Consider the following 20181-nt stretch of genomic DNA (forward strand, 5'->3'; position numbering starts at 1 on the left):
GGGAGCGATCCCTGTGGAAAGCCGGGGGGGCGGCGAGGGAAAGATGTGCTTAGTGGTGCAGACTGGGAGACTGCTTTGCTGAACAAGTGCTACACATGCCCTTACACTTCCTCCCTTACCACTATTCAGGGCCCCAGACAGTCCTTCCAAGTGAGGCGACACTTCGCCTGTGAGTCGGCTGGGGTGATATATCGCGTCCGGTGCTCCCGATGTGGCCTTCTATATATTGGCGAGACCCGACGCAGACTGGGAGACCGCTTTGCTGAACACCTACGCTCTGTCCGCCAGAGAAAGCAGGATCTCCCAGTGGCCACACATTTTAATTCCACATCCCATTCCCATTCTGATATGTCTATCCACGGCCTCCTCTACTGTAAAGATGAAGCCACACTCAGGTTGGAGGAACAACACCTTATATTCTGTCTGGGTAGCCTCCAACCTGATGGGATGAACATTGACTACTCTAACTTCCGCTACTGCCCCACCTCCTCCTCGTACCCCATCCGTTATTTATTTTTATATACGCATTCTTTCTCTCACTCTCCTTTTTCTCCCTCTGTCCTTCTGACTATACCCCTTGCCCATCCTCTGGGTTCCCCCCCGCTTGTCTTTCTCCCCGGACCACTCATATCCCCTTTGCCAATCACCTGTCCAGCTCTTGGCTCCATCCCTCCCCCTCCTGTCTTCTCCTATCATTTCGGATCTCCCCCTCCCCCTCCCACTTTCAAATCTCTTACTAACTCTTCCTTCAGTTAGTCCTGAAGAAGGGTCTCGGCCTGAAACGTCGACTGTACCTCATCCCAGAGATGCTGCCTGGCCTGCTGCGTTCACCAGCAACTTTGATGTGTGTTGCCTGATTCTGATTCCGTTTGAAATGAAAGAGAAGATTGCTAGCTTGGGTTGGCTGCTTGGTTGTTGGATTGTTTGCTGAACCTGGAGGTTAGGTCGCAAACACTTTGTCACCGGGAGAGCTGACCTCATCAGTGCACAGTTGAGTGTTGTTTCTGCCAAGTGCTCACGTTTATATTGGTCGAAGTCGGTCTGATTGGTTCAGGGCTGAGGGGTGAGCTGTGGACACCCGAGGAACCAATGGTCACAATGACCTATAACCAGGGATGTGGGCCAGTGGATATTACTCATCTCTCCGATTGGCTGGGACCAAGCGGAGACTAGCGGCCGGTACGACAGCCAACCAATCAGAACAATGAATCAGACTAATATAAACTTGGCAGAAATAATACTCAATTGCGCACTGATGATGTCATCACCTTCGCTGGTGACGGAAGGTTTGTGAGCTAAACTCTGGGCTGGGCAAACAACCGACAAACAAGCCTTTCCTGTTGTTTGTATTAACTACTAGACTTTTGCATCTCTACGTACGTTTCCAATTCTCTTTGCTCTATTATCGGTTGTAAAGCAAAAAATTTTGTGCCTCTTTCCTGAGTTCCAAAAGAACCTTGGATTAAAAACATCAGAATCCAGCCTCGAGCCTTGTCCGCATGGAGTTCCCACGTTCTCTCTATGATTCCCCCAAGTGCTCCCCTCTCCTCCCACATCCCCATGATGTGCAGGGTTGGTGGGTTAATTGGTCACTGTAAACGGCTCCCCTTAGTGTGCGGGTGGTGATGTGAGGGAGAATTCCCCTCCATAGACGCTGTCTGACCTGTTGAGTTCCTCCAGCATCTTGCGTGTGTTGCCCCACTTGTGGTTTGTTTATTGGGCAACACTAGCAAGTCAGTATGATGGGCTGAATGAAGGGAATGGACCTTAACCCTGGGAAGTGTGGTGTGAGCACAGCCAGGACGGGACATGCAGGATGAATGTTGGGCTTGAACGAGCACAGGGGAATAGTGGGATCTCGGTGTACAGTTTCCAGGTACACCTGAAGGTGGCAGTACAGGCTAAAAAAAATGTAATGAAGAATGCACATCAGATACTCCAGAGCCTAGACGCAAGGACTGAAGGCGCTAGAAATCACACAAAAGGTACCTACCAGAGGACTTCAGCGGGTTGGGCAGCAATTATGGAGGGGACTGGATAGTCAAGACCCTTCATCAGGAATGGGTACCTAATTTCATTGGCTGGGAAACAGAATATGAATCTTCATCACTATTCTGTGCCATGTCGTATGAAGTGGACGAACATGGTCCATGACCATGATTGTTCTTGGCAAATTCTTCCACAGAGGTGGTTTGCCATTGCTGTCTTCTGGGCAATGTCTTCACCAGACGGGTGACCCCAGCCATGATCAATACTCTTCAGGGATTGTCTGCCTGGTATCAGTGGTCACATAACCAGGACTGGCTGCTCATACGACCATCCACCACCTGCTCCCACGGTTTCACGTGACCCTGATCGGGGGCTAAGCAGGTGCTACACCTGCCCAAGGGTGACCTGCAGGCTAGCGGAGGGAAGGAGCACCTTACACCTCCTTTGGTAGAGACGTGTCTTCACCTCGACACATCAAAGAATATGAGTAACACACACAAAATGTTGGAGGAACTCAACAGGTCAGGCAGTATCCATGCAGAGGAATAAACAGTCAATGGGCTGAGCCCGTTCATCAAGGTCTTGGTCCGAAACTTTGACAGCTTATTCCCCTCCTTAGATACTGCCTAACCTGATGAGCTCCTCCAGTATTTTGTGTGCGTTGCTCTGGATTGCCAGCATCTACAAAATCTCTTGTTAACAGAATATTAGAGCTGGAGGTATGTGGTATCAATTTTTACAACACTGGCTGGATGACTGCGTACGTCTGCCTGAGAGACTGGAAAAGCTGGACTTGTTTTCCTTGGAGTGGTAGAGGTTTAGTGGTGTAAAATATAATGAGACAGTAGCAAACTTCCCCCCACAGTGGAGGCATCTACAAGCAGGTTTAAGGTAAGGGGTAAGAGGATTTGAGGAGTGGATGGGTACCGTAGTAGTTTACAGTGCCAGTGCCAGGTTCAATTCCCATTACTGCCTGTAAGGAGTTTGTACATTCTTCCCGTGACTGTGTCTGATTCCTCTGGCGCTCCAGCTTCCTCCCACGTCTCAGAGACTTACCAGTCAGAAGGTTAACCGGTCACACAGGTGTAACTGGGCAGCGCTGGCTTGTTGGGCCGGAAAGGCCTGTTACCGTGCTAAACAGAACGATGCAAAAGTCTCAGACGCATTCATATAGCCAGAGTGCCTGAGACCTTTACACAGAACAGTATTTGTCAACATGGAGTGGACAGCCAGTTTGTAAATCTGGCAGGAGCACAGGATGTTGGGGATGGAGAGGGTGGGGCGCTGTGGGAGGGGTGAGGGACAGGTGGCAGGGAAGGAGTGTCAGGGGTGGGTACAGACACACCCAGCTCTGAGACACCCGGCAAGGCTATTTGATTCCAAACAATTGGTTTATTCTGACCCATATCAGAATCAGGTTTATCATCACTCACATATGTCACGAAATTTGTTTTTTTGCAGCAGCAGTACAGTGCAAAATATATAATTACTGCAGTACTGTGCAAAAGTCTTAGGCATCCTAGCAATATATACTTCAGACTTCTGCACCTCTGAAAACCCCCCTATACTTTCCTCCAATCACCTTATAATTACAGCTGTTTCCACACTGGGAAAAAGTTTCTGGCTGCCCACTCAATCAATACCTCTTGCCATCTTGTACACCTCTATCAAATTGCCTCTCATCGTGCTTTGCTGCGGGGATGAGTGAAAATACATGCTCACCTGTCTCTTCTTCCTGCCTGCCTTGCTTGAGTCGTTCATGTACTCTTTATCATTGATGTCAGTGGCACTCCTCGCCCTTTCAGAATAAACAAGAATCAGAGATTTATTGATCCCTTCCCCTTCCCCTTCCCCTTCCTTCTGCTTGGGGTGTGTATGCAAGCATGCAGCAACCCCCTGCTGATGGGGAAAGTAACTGCGTCAGGACTCGAGGCTACAGGGACCCTACTGCACGGTCACCAACAAAACAACATTAGACTAGAATGTCACACTGCAGGAACAATGGGATGTGGCAGCACTGTAGTAGGGCACCGACTGGATGGGCCGAAAGGCCTGTATACGTACTGTGACCAGACAAGACTCAGAGAGATGTTAACCCGAGACATACGGTACTGTGTAAAAGTCATAAGCACATATATATAGCTAGGGTTCTTAAGACTTTTGCACAGTACTGTCATAATTTTATGCATTGCATTGTACTGCAGTCGCAACAAAAAACAAATTTCTTGACATATGTGAGTGATGATAAACCTGATTCTGATATGGGTCATAGCCTGTGCCCCCAAGCTGTGTGGAGTACTTCACCAAGTCTTCAGCCTGAGCCTGAGTCTCCAGAGGGTTCCTGTGCTGTGGAAGACGTCCTGCCTCGTCCCTGTGCCGAAGATGCCGCGCCCCAGCGGCTTCAATGACTACAGACCGGTGACATTGACCTCCCACATCATGAAGACCCTGGAGAGACTTGTTCTGGAGCTGCTCCGGCCTATGGTCAGGCCACACTTAGATCCCCTCCAGTTTGCCTACCAGCCCCGACTAGGAGTTGAGGATGCCATCGTCTACCTGCTGAACCGTGTCTATGCCCACCTGGACAAGCCAGCGAGCACTGTGAAACTCATGTTTTTTGACTTCTCCAGTGCGTTCAACACCATCCGCCCTGCTCTGCTGGGGCAGAAGCTGACAGCGATGCAGGTGGATGCTTCCCTGGTATCATGGATTCTTGATTACCTGACTGGCAGACCACAGTACATGTGCTTGCAACACTGTGTGTCCGACAGAGTGATCAGCAGCACTGGGGCTCCACAGGGGACTGTCTTGTCTCCCTTTCTCTTCACCATTTACACCTCGGACTTCAACTACTGCACAGAGTCTTGTCATCTTCAGAAGTTTTCGGATGACTCTGCCATAGCTGGATGCATCAGCAAGGGAGATGAGGCTGAATACAGGACTACGGTAGGAAACTTTGTCACATGGTGTGAGCAGAATTATCTGCAGCTTAATGTGAAAAAGACGAAGGAGCTGGTGGTAGACCTGAGGAGAGCTAAACAGGTGACCCCTGTTTCCATCCAGGGGGTCAATGTGGACATGGTGGAGGATTACCAATAGTTTGTACCTGGGGATACGAATTGACAATAAACTGGACTGGTCAAAGAACACTGAGGCTGTCTACGAGAAGGGTCAGAGTTGTCTCTATTTCCTGAGGAGACTGAGGTCCTTTAGCATCTGTCGGACGATGCTGAGGATGTTCTACGAGTCTGTGGTGGCCAGTGCTATCATGTTTGCTGTTGTGTGCTGGGGCAGCAGGCTGAGGGTAGCAGACACCAACAGAATCAACAAACTCATTCGTAAGGCCAGTGATGTTGTGGGGATGGAACCGGACTCCCTGACGGTGGTGTCTGAAAAGAGGATGCTGTCCAAGTTGCATGCCATCTTGGACAATGTCTCCCATCTACTACATAATGTATTGGTTGGGCACAGGAGTACATTCAGCCAGAGGCTCATTCCACCGAGATGCAACACTGAGCGTCATAGAAAGTCATTCCTGCCTGTGGCTATCAAACTTTACAACTCCTCCCTTGGAGGGTCAGACACTCTGAGCCATTAGGCTGGTCCTGAACTTATTTCCATCTGGCATAATAATAATTTACATATTATTATTTAATTATTTATGGTTTTATATTGCTATATTTATACTCTGTTCTTGGTTGGTGCAACTGTAATGAAACCCAATTTCCCTCGGGATCAATAAAGTATGTCTATCTATCTATCTCTATTGTGGACTGAGAGTGGGAAGGGGGCAGGGAGAGGGGATTCATGGTTGGGAAAAGGGGAAGGGAGAGGGGAGGGAGCGGGAAGCACCAGAGAGACATTCTGTAATGATCAATAAACCAGACATCCTCAACGTCTCAATCAGAGAGAAGCAATGGTGTCGATCATGGGCTCTCACTCTGGACACCTCAGCCGAAGAGAAGCAATGGAGTCGATCATGGGCTTGTGGCCTGTCTCCAGGTTTCCAGGCGTTGGAACCGTACACTTCTCTCCAAACCTCACCGAATTCCCTCAGAGACAGCAAGGCACCAGATCGCTTAATTGGTGTGGGTGGCCCCAAACTCACCATCAAAATGTAGATCACAGTAAAAGAAGTAGTTTTGTGTACTGTCAGCAGGACATCGCTGTTGGTCTTGTTGTTTGCTGGTGCCATCTTGCAGTACCTCTGCTACATCTTACATCTTGTCTCTGCTATATGTACTAATAGACTGCCCACCCGCATTGCACACTCCCCAATTTTGATGGTTGCTGAGAGCAACCATTCGAGGTAGTGAAAAACCACAAACTTCCTTCCTAATCGATGTTTGGGACTCTGCCCAAAGAACATCTGATGTGGTGTTCAGAGCTTAGCTGTGCCTGGCCAGATTAAACGCATTCTATAAATTTGCCAATAGAACAACTGTCGTTGGCAGAATTACGTGAGAGACAGATCAGGCTGGTTGAGTGGTGTCACAACAACAACCCTGTACTCAACATCAGTAAAAATGAGGAATTGATTGTGGACTTCAGGAAGGGGAAGTCGAGGGAACGCACACCAGTCCTCTTCGAGGTGTCAGCAGTGGAAAGGCTGGGCAGTTTCAAGTTCCTGGTGTTAACATCTCTGAGAATATATCCTGGGCCCAACATATCCATGCAGTCAGGAAGAGGGCACATTGTGGCAACACTTCATCAGGAGCTTGAGGAGATTTGGTATGTCAACAAAGACTCTTGCAAATTTCTACAGCTGTACCGTGGAGAGCATTCTGCAACGGAGGCTCCAAAGCACAGGACCGACAAAAGCTGCCGAGAGTTGTAGACAGGGCCAGCTCCATCATGGGCAGAACCCCCTTCACCATCGACAACATCTTCAAGAACGACCCTCACTGTCTGGTACATGCCCTCTTCTTGTTACTACCATTGGGGAGGAGGTACAGGAGCCAGAAGACACACACTCAGTGCTTTTGAATAGCTTCTTCCCCTCCACCATCAGATTTGACTTTTGTACAGTCCTGTATTTGTCAACGTGGGGCGGAGAGTGAGTTTGTAAATCTTACGGGAGCAAAGGACATTGGGGATGGTGAGAGTGGGGCACAGTGGGAGGGGTGTGGGACAGGTGGCAGAGAAGGAGTGTCAGGGTGGGTGCAGACACACCCAGCCCTAAGACACCAGGCAAGGTCATTTGATTCCAAACAATTGGCTCATTGATCATTACAGAAGGTCATTACAGAATTTTTCACCCAGAGAGTGGTGGATATGTGGAATGCTCTGCCCCAGAAGGCTGTGGAGGCCAAGTCTCTGGATGCTTTCAAGAAAGAGATGGATAGAGCTCTTAAAGATAGTGGAATCAAAGGTTATGGGGATAAGGCAGGAACTGGATACTGATTGTGGATGATCAGCCATGATCACAGTGAATGGCGGTGCTGGCTCGAAGGGCTGAATGGCCTACTCCTGCACCTATTGTCTGTTGTAATTGATCATTACATATGTCATGAAACTTGTTTTTTATGTGGCAGTGGTACAGTGCAATACATAAAATTACTACAGTACTGTGCAAGAGTTTTAGTCGCCCTGGCGATGTACAATATATAGACTGTTGCACGGTTCTGTACCTCACCAGTTTGCTCTCTCTTTGCACTATTTACTTTTTCTATAGTTCTTACTGTAACTGTTATTTGCGTTGCACTGTCCTGCTGCCAAAGAGCAACAGATTTCACTTCAGTGAAGATAAACACAGCTCTGATTCTGATTCTAAAATGGCCATCTCTCAACATCTGGACAAAGTCGCCATCTTTTATCCCTGCCAGTGGCTGCTTATCTCCACTGAGGTGATAGGAAGCCTGTCGCAGCCCTTCAGTGAAATCAAGACAGAACTAAAACCATACTCCCATCTTGCTGCTGCCTTCAGGAGGCAGGCACAGGAGCTCGAGGTCCCACACCTCCAGGTTCAGAACCATCAGGCTCCTGAACCAGCGTGGGTGACTTGACTCAATTCAACACTGAACCAATTCCACAACCTACAGACTCACTTTCACTCACAGCTCATGAGCTCAGTATTATTTATTTATTGATTATTTAGGGTGCTGTTTTTTCATATGTGCACAGATTATCTTCCTTTGCACACTGGTTGTTTGTCACTCTTCGTTTGTGTGTGCCTTTTCATTGATTCCACTCAGTCTACTCTGACTGCCGATAAGACAGACAGGTCACTGTAGTGTAGTAGTTAGCACCACGCTTTACAGCAGGCAACCCAGTTTCAATTCCTGTCAGGAGTTTGTCCACTCTCCCCGTTCCCTGGGTGATCTAGTTCCCTCCCACAGTCCAAAGATGTATCGGTTGGTAGGTTAACTGGTCATTGTAAATTCTCCCACGATTAGGCTAAGGGTAAATCAGGGGATTGCTCATAGCCACAGCTCAAAGGGCCAGAAGGACTGTCCCACACTGCATCTCAATAAATAAATAAATAAATAAATCTCAAGGTGGTATATGTTAACATACACGCACTTTGATAATAAATTTACCTCAAACTTTGAACTTTATGATTTGAAATGTTCACTGCCTCACGTTATTCTCTCTAAGCTGGGGGGGCGGTGCTTTGGGGTTCTAACATTTAACTGTCATTCATTCTTCTGGGCACTCCTCTGTTTTCGTGGATGTTTGCAAAGAAAAAGAATTTCAGGATGTATATTGTATAATTTCTCTGACGTTAAATGTACCTGTTGAACAAGGAGGTGAAGTGCCTTCAGACATTTTACTAAAAGAGTTACACAAATGCAAGTTCTTGATGTTTTACCAGTTGTAACGAAAGTTCTTTCACAATGGGATTAGAAATGGGGACAGAGTTCTGGAAGGGATTGCACGTCCTGTTTGCAGATCGTATGCAAAGTGGGTTCATGCACCAGAGATTGGACTTGAATGGTCAGGATGGGCTGAAGGGCCTGTTTCTCGGCGCTGATTTCAGGGTCACTGACCTTTTCCTACTCTGCTGCAACTGTGACCTCTCTACTTCCTTCTTCTTCGCTCCGTTCGCCACTGTGGCCACTGCCTCTCGGGTCAGATTCTCGGCAAGGCTCTGCAAAATGAAAGCAAGAGGTTGAAACACGGAGCCACCTCTGCACTTTGAGCTATTTAAACAAGATGTACCCACAGCAGAAGTTGTTGGGGGGGGGGTGCTTTGCAAAGCACAGAAAGATATTCCAAGAGCCAGGAGTTAATGAGAAAAAAACCAGGCCATTATCCTGCAGAGTCAGTCATAGAACACCACAAAACTCAAACAGGTCTTTCGTTTGTGCGAACTATTATTCTGCCTACTCCCATGAACCTGATCCTGGATCATAAACCTCCACACCCCTCCCATCCATTACCTGTCCAAAATGCTGCAATCGCAGCCACACCCACCGCTTCCCCTGGCAGCTCGCTCCATACAGGAGTGAAGAAGATCCCCCTCAGGTTCCCGTTATACATTTCACTTTTCACCCGTAACCTATGACCTCTAGTCCCACTCTCACCCAACCTGAGTGGAAAAAGCCTGCTACCCTCCCTATACCCCTCATAATTTTGCATACCTCTATCAACTCTCCCCTCATTCTCCTACGCTCCCAGGAATAAAGTCCAAACCTATTCGACCTTTCCCTACAACTAGATCCTCAAGTTCTGGCAACATCCTTGTAATTTTCCTCTGTACTCTTTCAATCTTTCCTATAGGTAGGTGATCGGAACTGCACACAGTACTCCAAATTAGGCCTCACTAACATCTTATACAACTTCAACATAACATCCCAACTTCTGTACTCGAACCTGTATTCACGAAGGCCAACGTGCCAAAAGCTCTCTTTTCAACCCTATCTACCCGTGATGCCATTTTCAAGGAATTATGGATCTGTACTCTCAGATCCCCCTGTTCTATGTTCTTACTGTTAAGTTTCAAAATCGCAAGGCATTCAGAGCAAATTTATTATCAAATTACATATATGTCACCATATACAATCCTGTAACCGGTGACGTGAGTCCTGAGGATGGTTGCCTGGTGGAAACCAAGATGAGAAAGCATTGGAGAGGGTCCAGAGGAGGTTCAGGAGAATAATCCCTTAGTCAAGATGGCACTAAACGGCGACTCCTTTGCGTGCATCTTTGGAAACAGCTCCATTTCCATCTTTAATACCTCTATTTTTCCCTTCTGAAGATCCTGACCTGGAGTTACACGCTGACCAGTTCTTTGCGGGAATGGGACCCACTCTCGGGGTGTCACGCCTGGCCGTTAACCGTCATGCTAAGGGCGGGCCTAAGAGTTCAGCTCGCCTTTGGAGGCCTAGGATCTCGGGGCTCTGGAGACGGGTGGATCGAAGGTCGGTGTCCTGGACCGGTGTGTTGTGGGAGCTGGAACATCGTTGGCTGTGTAGCCAGAGACCTGAGATCTTTGGGCATAGAGCTCAGAAAAAGCGATGCAACGGACTTCTAACATCGTAAACCAGCGAGTTGTTTGTTATGTCTCCCCTCTCGCTGTGAAACGGAGACACCTCGTTCTCCCTTATTAGGGAGAGAGAGAGAGAGCCTGTGGTAAGTCGAATACCAGGTGAATGTGTAGTCTTTGGAGTACTGCAAGTCTGTGTCTTTGCTGTTGTTTTTGCTGCACGCTTGGTGGCGGGTGCTGATGCATTTCTTTGCTGGTGGGGGGGGCATTGTTGCTCGCTGCCACTTACGTGCGGGAGACAGAGGAGCTGGGGGGGGCAAGGACTTTGGGGTTCAAACACTTAACTGTCATTTATTCTTTGGGGTACTCCTCTGTTTTCGTGGATGGTTGTGAAGAAAAAACATTTCAGGATGTATATTGCATACATTTCTTGACATTAAATGTACATTTGAAACCTTTGAAATGAAAGGGTTAACATATGAGGAGCATTTGATGGCGCTGTGTCTGTATCTGCTGAAGTTTAGAAGAATGGGGGAGGATCTCATTGAAATCTATCGAATATTGAAAGGGCTAGATAGAGTGGACCTGGCAGCGCAGACTCGATGGGGCAAATGGCCCAGGTCTGCTCCCATGCCTTATGGTCTTTTGCAGGCAGACCAGCAGTGGCTGGTGTTTGGTTTGTTAGATCTGATTTCGTATCATGGCGGTTAAGCTGAAAACTGTCAGGTACAACCTGAATTCTGCGAGGTGCCAGTAAAACAAAATCAAGTTATAAATGAAAGTATTTCATTTTTCTTATCTATTCTGCAACTCAGTTAGTTCCACTATTTCTTGCCCGCAACTCTGCCCCATGATTGGAATTCCCACCCTTTTAGGAAAGACTCTGGGGGGAAGCCCGCATGCCTCGGATAGAAGAGAAACTGCTTCTCTGTTTTGAAGGGGAACTGAAAAAATAAATTCATCTTGTATCTATCAGGCCTCCCCTTCACATTTTAGAAACAACTTCATGTCACAATGTATTGGAGGTGCTATTACTTCTCTCGCCGGCACGAGCGAACTTCACTGCTTTTTTGTGGAACTTGTGAGAAAATATCAGTACTTACACAATCAGTCAGAGGACTCTCATCCTTAGCTGAAAGAGAGAAAATACCAATCAGTCAATGGTCCATCCACACTTCCTAAAAAGGAAAATGTTTCTCAGTTAACGTTTGAAATGTTGATTTGGACGACTTTGGAGTGCAGTAGAAGAGGCATCTGGGAATACAACTCCATAATTCCTTGAAAGTGGTGTCGCAGGTAGATAGTGTTGCAATGAGAGCTTTTGACACATTGACCTTCATAAATCTAAGTATTGAGTACAGGAACACACACAAAAATGCTGGGGGAGCTCAGCAGGCCAGGCAGCATCTACAGAAAAGAGTAAGCTGTCAGCATTTCAGACTGAGACCCTTTAGCAGGACTGGAGAAGAAAGATGAGAAGTCAGAGGGGAGGAAGGAGTACAAGGTAGGAGGTGATGGGTGAAACCAGGAAAGGGAGAGGGCGATGGGCAGGTAAGGAAACAAGGTCAGAAAGGGAAATGTAAATGGTGGAATGGTGAAGGGCTGGTGGGGCGATTACCAGAAGTTAGAGAAGTCAATGTTCATGCCATCAGGTTGGAGGCTACCCAGACGGAATACAAAGTGTTGCAACTCCAACCTGAGTGTGCCCTCATCACGGCTGTAGAGAAGGCCAAGGACTGACAGATTGGAATGGGAATGAGATGTGGAATTAAAATGGGTGGCCACAGGGACCTCCTGCTTTTTCTGGTGGACAGAGTGTTGGTGTTCAGAGAAGCGGTCCAATCTACGTCAGGTCTCACCGATATACAGGAGGCCACACCGGGAGCACTGGGTACAGTAGATGACCCCTACAGACTCACAAGTGAAGTGTTGCCTCACCTGGAAGGACTGTTTGGGGTCCTGAATGGTGAGGGAGGAGGTGGCACTTGTTCTGCTTACAACGGTAAGTGCCAGGAGGGAGATTATGGGGGAGGGACGAATGGACAAGGGAGTTGTGTAGAACATCGGTTTCTCAAATTTCTGGTAATAGCTCCCCTCTCCTTCACTATTGCCCATTTTCCTCTCTCACCTGCCCATCACCTCCCTCTGGTGCTCCTCCCCTTTCCCTTCTTCCCCATGGCCTTCTGTCCTCTCCTATCAGATTCCCCCTCCTCCAGCCCTGTATCTCTTTTACCAATCGACCCCAGTTCTTTATTTCATCTCTCCCCTCCCCCACTCCCGGTTTCACCTACCTTTTACTTCTTCCTTCCTTCCTCCCCACCTGCCTTCTTACTCGGATTTGTCATCCTTTTCTCCAGTCCTGATAAAGGGTCTGGGCCGAACAGCCGACAGTTTACTCCTTTCAACAGATGCTGTCTGGCCTGCTGAGTTCCTCCGGCATTTTGTGTGTGTTGCTTGGATTTCCAGCGTCTGCAGGTTTTCTCTTGAATGGTATTGAGTACAGGAGACGGGAGGTTATGTTGAAGTTTTTTAAGACATTGGTGAGGCCTAATTTGGTGTACCATGTGCAGTTTTGGTCACCTACCTACAGGAAAGATGTAAATAAGATTGAAAGAGTACAGAGAAAATTGACAAGGTTGTTGCCGGGACTTGGGGACCTGAGGTTGAATAGGTTCAGTCTTTATTCCTTCAAAGGGGAGATTTGATAGAGATATACAAAATTATGAGGTGTATGTACAGAGATAAGGAGGAACTGCTTTTCCTAGAGGGTGGTGAATCTGTGGAATTCTCTGCCCAATGAAGCAGCGGAGGCTACCTCAGTAAATATATTTAAGACAAGATTGGGTAGATTTTTACATAGTCGGGCAATTAAGGGTTACGGGGAAAAGGCAAGTAGGTGGAGATGAGTCAGTGGTCAGATCAGCCGTGATTTTATTGAATGGTGGAGCAGGCTTGACAGGCAAGATGGCCGACTCCTGCTCCTATTTTCTTAGGTACTTATAGATGGGTAAGTGCAATCAGGCTTTTTCCATGGAGGTTGGGTGGGACTGGAATTAGAGGTCATGGGTTAAGGGTGAAAGGTGAAATGTTTAAGTGAGGGGAAACTTCTTCACTCAGAGGGTCATGAGAGTGTGGAATGAGCTGCCTGCAGAAGTGGTGGATGCAGGTTCAATTTCAATATTTAAGAGAAGTTTGTATAGGTATGATTGCTGGGACTAGGCAGATTGGCACAGTCTAGATGGGCCAAAGGGCCTATTTCTGCACTCTGTGACGATTTGACTCTAAAAGTGTACAGTACATACACTGTTGTCTAGCAGCGTGAATTATAAAGTTGTTTGTGTAATATTAATTTGACTGCAGCTTCACCAGGCCATACACACACTGTACACTTCACTTTGAACTTAGTTTGGAGAAGACTGTGCTGGATGAATTAGAAGATTTACAATGCTCTGCATAAAATGAAACTCTCCTTATCGGAATTGACCACAATTCCTCTGCCTCTATTTGTGGGACAGCTCTCCTCAGCATCTCAGCTCTACCTTGTACATTTACCAGCATCTGTCAATTACATAAGATCATGGCAAAAGAGCAGAATTAGGCCATTCAGTCCATCGAGTCTGCTCCACCATTCCATTATTTTTGCGCGCAATAGCCTCTAGAGCAGGGGTTCCCAACATTTTTTATGCCAGGGACCCCTACCATTAATCAAGGGGTTCGTGAAGCCCAGACTGGGAACCGCTGCTCTAGAGTTTACAGAGAACGTTGCAAGAAACAGAAAAAAAAGTCCAGTGAGTGGCAGTTCTGTGGATGAAAACACCTTTTTAATGAGAGAAGTCAGAGGAGAATAGCCAGACTGGTTCAAGCTGTCAGGAAGGCAACAGTAACTCAAATAACCGGACATTACAACAGTGGTGTGCAGAAGAGGGTCTCTGAACACACAACACATCGAACCTTGAAGTGGATGGGCTACAGCAGCAGAAAACTACAAACATATACTTATTGACCACTTTATTAGGCACCTCCTGTAATTAATAAAGTCGCCCCGGTTGTATAATATTGTATTTCAAACTAAAGTGAACAAATACACAATTATCAACATAATATATCTGTCATGTATTTGCCCGACCACTCGCTTTTTTTTTAAATTGTCAGGAACAATTATTACCCCTCAACCATCAGGCTTTCAAACGAAGGGAGATAAATCCACTTCATTCAGCTTCACTTGTCCCATCACTGAAATATTCCCACAACCTGTACACTTACTTTCAAGGATTATTCATCTCATGTTCTCAATATTTATTGCTTATTTATTTCACCATCAGTTCAATATCACTGGCATGTATACTTTTTATATATTTAAAAAGTTAAGTTAAATACGTTGTGCAAAAAGAGAGGAAAAATTAGTGAGGTAGTGTTCATGGGTTCAATGTCCATTCAGAAATCAGATGTCAGAGGGGAAGAAGCTGTTCCTGAATCGTTGAGTGTGTGTCTTCAGGCTTCTGTACCTCCTCCCTGATGGTAGCAATGAGAAGAGGGCATGTCCTGGGTGATGGGGGTCCTTAATGATGGATGCTGACTTTCTGAGGCATCGCTCCTTGAAGACGTCCTGGATGCTGGGGAGGCCGGTGCCCATGATGGAGCTGACTGAGTTTACAACTCTCTGCAGCTTATTTCGATCCTGTGCAATGCTACGTAGCCTCCTCCCTCATGAGAGGGGACAAGCTGTTCCTGAGCAGACTTTGCCATTGACATTAAACTGTGTAGTGGTGTGACGGGGTGCAAAAAGTCTTTAAGACAAAGTTGAAAGTAAATTTATTATCAAACTGCATATATGTCACCATCTACAACCCTGAGATTCATTTTCTTGAAGGCATACTCAATAAATCCATAATAGAAAAATAACCATAATAGAATTAATGAAAGATCGCACCAACTTTGTGTCCAACCACTGTGAAGAAGCCTACAAACTGTGCAATTACAAAAATAAATAAATAATAATAATAAATAATTAAGCAATAAATATCAAGAACATGAGATGTCTTTTAAAGTGAGTCCATAGGTGTAGGAACATGTCAGTGATGGGGCAAATGAAGTTGAGTGAAGTTATTCCCTTTGGTTCAGGAGCCTGATGGTTGAGGGGTAATAACTGCTCCTAAACCTGGTGGTGTGAGTCCTGAGGCTCCCGTAACTTCCTCCTGATGGCAGCAGAGAGAAAAGAGCATGTCCTGGGTGGTGCAGGTCCCTGATGTTGGATGCTGCTTTCCTGTAACAACGCTCCATGTAGATGTGCTCAGTGGGGAGGGCTTTTCCCATGATGGACGAGTCTGAATCCACTACTTTTTGTAGGATTTTCCACTCAAGGACATTGGTGTTTCCATGCCAGGCCGTGATGCAGCCAGTTAATATACTCTCCACTACACACCTATAGATGTTTCTCAAAGTCTCTTCCACATCTTTACAGTTATCTTCTAAGTGATGCATTTTAAGGTCATTACGGCCAAGGATATGCTTTTCTTAAAGTGGTACATGTGGCGTATGTCTATCGATCCAAGACTGGTAAGAGGTACAGGAGCCTTGGGTCTCACACCACCAGGGTCAGGAAGAGCTATTAACCTACAACCATCAGGCTCCTGAACTAGAATGGATAACTTCACTCCTCTCAACTCTGAACAGATTCCACAACCTCACTTTCATGGACTCTATAACTCATGTTCTCAGTATTGAAAAAGGACTTAGTGCTTTCCCGGCGTCTATGATGAATAAACTCTTCTCGGGCTTCCAGCCGAGTACAGGTATAGATAGTAACTGACATTTCAATGACAAACCCTGCCATCCTCTTCAGGGATGATGTCTGGCCATATACGATGATGTCCGGTGGTATTTATACCCCCGTCGTCCGTCCCTCCTGATTGGTCAGTCCTCATCCAATCAGGTTCACGCTGTTCCACCTTGTTTACAATCAAATTCTAGTTCTTAGAGCGAGACCTTCATCTTTGTTAAAATTCTTTTCCCTTACTAGACTATTTATTGGTCTTTGTTTGTAGTTTTTCACTGCTTCTATTCTATTTCTTTGTTCTACAGTGAATGCCTGCAAGAAAATGAGTGCCAGGTAGCTGGAATTCAGAGGGGTGAGGGGAGGATCTCATTGAAACCTTTCAAATGTTGAAAGGCCCAGACACAGAGTAGATGTGGTAAGAATGTTTCTCATCGTGGGAGAGTCTAGGACAAGGGCACAGCTTCAGGATAGAAGGGTGTTCTTTTAAAACAGAGATACGGAGAAATTTCTTTAGCCAAAGGGTGGTGAATTTGCGGAGGCCAGGTCGTCTGGTGTATTTAAGGCAGAGATTGATAGATTCTTGATTGGATATGGCATCAAAGGTTATGGGGAGAAGGCCAGGAACTGGGGTTGAAGAGGAGATAGAAAAAAGGATCAGCCATGATTGAATGGCGGAGCAGACTCGATGGGCCAGAGGGCCTAATTCTGCTCCTATGTCTTATAGTCTTATATAGTGACATACACTCAGTGGCCAGTCAGCCAATCATGTGGCAGCAACTCAATGCATAAAAGCATGCAGACATGGTCAAAACATTCATTTTAAAGATTCAAAGTACATTTATTATCAAAGTACGTATGCAGTATACAACCCTGAGATTGGTCTTCCCACAGACAGCCATAAATCAAAGAAACACCATGGGACTCGTTCAGAGAAAGCATCAAACACCCAACATGCAAAAAAACCAACAAATCACACAAAAGGCCAAAAACACCGAATAGAAAACATCACAGTACCATTGAAACAGTTGTTGTTCAGAGCAAACATCAGAATCGGGAAGAAATGTGACGAAAGTGACTCCGACCCTGGAATGATTGGTGGGGCCATGTTTGAGTATCTCAGAAACTGCTGATCTCCTGGAATTGTCATGCAGAGTTTACAGAGAATGGTGTGAAAAACAAAATAAAAACATCCAGTGAGCGGCAGTTCTGTGGGTGAAAATGCCTTGTTAATGTGAGAGGTCAGAGGAGAATGGCTAGACTGGTTCAAGCTGACAGTAACTCAAATAACCACAGGTTACAACAGTGGTGTGGAGATGAAATTCTCTGAACACAGGATGGGCTACAGCAGCAGAAGGCCATGAACATACACCCAGTGGCCACTTTATTGAGTATAGGAGGTATGTCCAGAAGAGCATCTCTGAATGCACATTTTGAACCCTTAAGTGGATGAGCTACAGCAGCAGAAGACCACAAAGAGATTCCTTTCCTGTACCTAGTAAATTGGCCACTAAGTGTATATGTATTTCTTTAATAAACTTACTTTGAATGATTAGGAGTGGGCAACAATTGATTTTCGTTGGGGTAGCCTCCAACCTGAAGGCAAGAATATCGATTTCTCCTTCCAGTAAAAAAAGTCCCTCTTCTTCTACTCCCCACTCTGGGCTCTTACCTCTTCTCACCTGCCTATCATGTCCACCTTGATCTCCTCATCCTTCTCTTTCTCCTATAGTCCACTCTTCTCTCCGATCAGATTTCTTCCTCTCCAGCCCTCTATCTTTTCTCCACACCTGTCTTCACCTATCACCTTCTAGCTGTCTTCCTTCCCTGTTGTGTCTTTAATATTTCAGAAATATTTGAGTAATCTTGTAAATATGTTGTTGATTAGTTCAAAGTAAAATTTATTATCAGAGTACATATATGATACCACACACAAACCTGTGATTCTTTCTCCTGCAGGCAAATCTAGAGAACAGTCAACAGGATCAAAGGACAACATAAATAACGAGCATGTCCTTAAGTGAGTGTAGTTATCCCCTTTTATGATGGCTGAGGGGTGGTAACTCTTCTTGAACCTGTTGGTGCGAGTACTGAGACACCTGTACCTTCTACCTGGTGGCAGGAGTGAGAAAACAGCATTGCCTGGGTGGTGAGGATTTTTGATGGCAATGCTTCATATAGATGTGCTCAATGGCTGGGAGAGTTTTACCCATGATTAAACATTACTGATTAAACATTCGTTGTTCCTTTAAATAATTAATTACGAGTTATATGTAAAAATAAATGAATTGCATGCGTCATCACACTACCACGTGTCTCTGCATACATTGCTTAAAAGTAAACATGAAGTTGGACCTGTCGTGTCATCCTTTGAGTTGGTTCAATGTTTGGGAGCTACAAAACATAACATTCCCTCCCCCTTCCTTTCCAACCCTGAAGAAGGGACTCAGCCCGAAATGCTGACTGTTTACTCGTTTCCATAGATGCTGCCTGACCTGCTGAGTTCCTCCAGCATTTTGTGTGTTGGCAAGGATTTCCAGCATCTACAGACTTTCCCGTGTTTATGAAATGCTTCCCTTGCCAGCCATGTCCTGAACAAAACTAAAGTGGGAGAAAGTACAAAACGACTTACTAACATGACGTGGGAAAAGTGCTGGGTCTCGTCTGAACTATTTTCATCTTGAAACATACATGTGGTTTATTTGGTAACTTGCCCTGGCCTGGGTTGTGCAACACTCTGACTGCCGTGCTGCAACACAAATTAAAAATAACACCTCACAGGGCAACTGAGCTGAACCGCTTGAATCAGAGAGTACAGTTTCATTTCCCAGTATGAGCTGAATGGGTCTCACCCGGGCAGCGATGGAGACAATTGCTGCCTCTCAACCACCAGGCTCTCCAACCAGAGCGGGCAACTTCACTTGGCCCATCATTGAAAAGTTCCCACATTCTCAGGACTTCAAGGACTCTTCATCTCATATTCTTAACATTTATTGCTTATTTATGTATTATTATTATTTCATTCTGTTTGTATTTGCACAGTGTGTTGTCTTGTCCATGTTTGCTGAATGGCCCAAGTTGGTGCGGTCTTTCATTGATTCTGTTCTGGCGATTATTCTAGAGATTTATTGAGGATGCCTGCAAGGAAATGAATCTCAGGGTTGTATATGGTGACACATATGTACTTTGATAATAAATTTACTTTCAACTTTATTGCAGCCAACCACGATGTTAGACACATGTTGTGCTGTGCTCGGCACACTTTGCCACACTCCTGCCTGCTTGATGGCAATAGCTGTGAGCGATGTACCAGGCCTAGAGGCTACAAACTATTCAGTGCAGATCATGGTTCAATGGGAGACCTGGTCTTGAGCTGGTGGGTGTTTTTAATCCATTCCATAAAAGTCGTGCCTCAGTGCCACATATCATGATCGTGGCTGTTTTATCAATGGGAATACAGGACTTTGTCCCCACAAGACCACCCCCACCAACGTGTCATAAGAAGTCCCATCCTTGAGGGAAAGAAATCGAGTCCATATAGATCTGCACAGATCCAAGATATGCACCTCTATAATATCCTGGTTAGACCACACTTAGAATATTGTGCTCAGTTCTGGTCGCCTCATTATAGGAAGGATGCGAAAGCTTCAGAGGGTGCAGGGGAGATTTACCAGGAGGCTGCCCAGAGAAAGGGTGTAAGGAAAGAGTTAACTGTGATTCCTCCTTCGCTGATGCTGAAATAAAATGGAAGTCTGTAACACAAAGCAGTGTTAACTCGGTGTGGGATTGTTTTGAGAAAGTACAAGACAAGCAGTCTACAACAAGGGTTTGACAAAGTTAGAGGAGTACAAGTCTACAGACATACCAGTGGAAAATGGTGAAAAATATGTTTCTCGTGGGAAGGTGAGTTCATTGTGCAGGTGCAGGTACCCAAATGCATGGAGATAAGAGCTTTTGGAGGGCGTGAAAGGGGCACCTTCCTGGTTCAAGG

The 20181-nt window shown here is 46.0% G+C and overlaps 1 protein-coding gene across 1 annotated transcript in view; it reads right to left on the minus strand.

The window, feature by feature from the left end:
* Positions 1 to 20181, minus strand: part of LOC134339612 (membrane-anchored junction protein) — a 112232-nt gene that overhangs the window by 19423 nt on the left and 72628 nt on the right. Inside the window, exons 6-8 of the mRNA XM_063036280.1 lie at positions 11521 to 11549; positions 8979 to 9079; positions 3712 to 3787 (exon numbers count right to left, since the gene is read on the minus strand). Of these exons, the coding sequence (XP_062892350.1) occupies positions 3712 to 3787; positions 8979 to 9079; positions 11521 to 11549 (206 nt within the window). The remainder of the gene's footprint in view (positions 1 to 3711; positions 3788 to 8978; positions 9080 to 11520; positions 11550 to 20181) is intronic.

This window comes from Mobula hypostoma, chromosome 30, assembly GCF_963921235.1.
Source record: "Mobula hypostoma chromosome 30, sMobHyp1.1, whole genome shotgun sequence".
Taxonomy (NCBI): Eukaryota; Metazoa; Chordata; class Chondrichthyes; order Myliobatiformes; family Myliobatidae; genus Mobula; species Mobula hypostoma.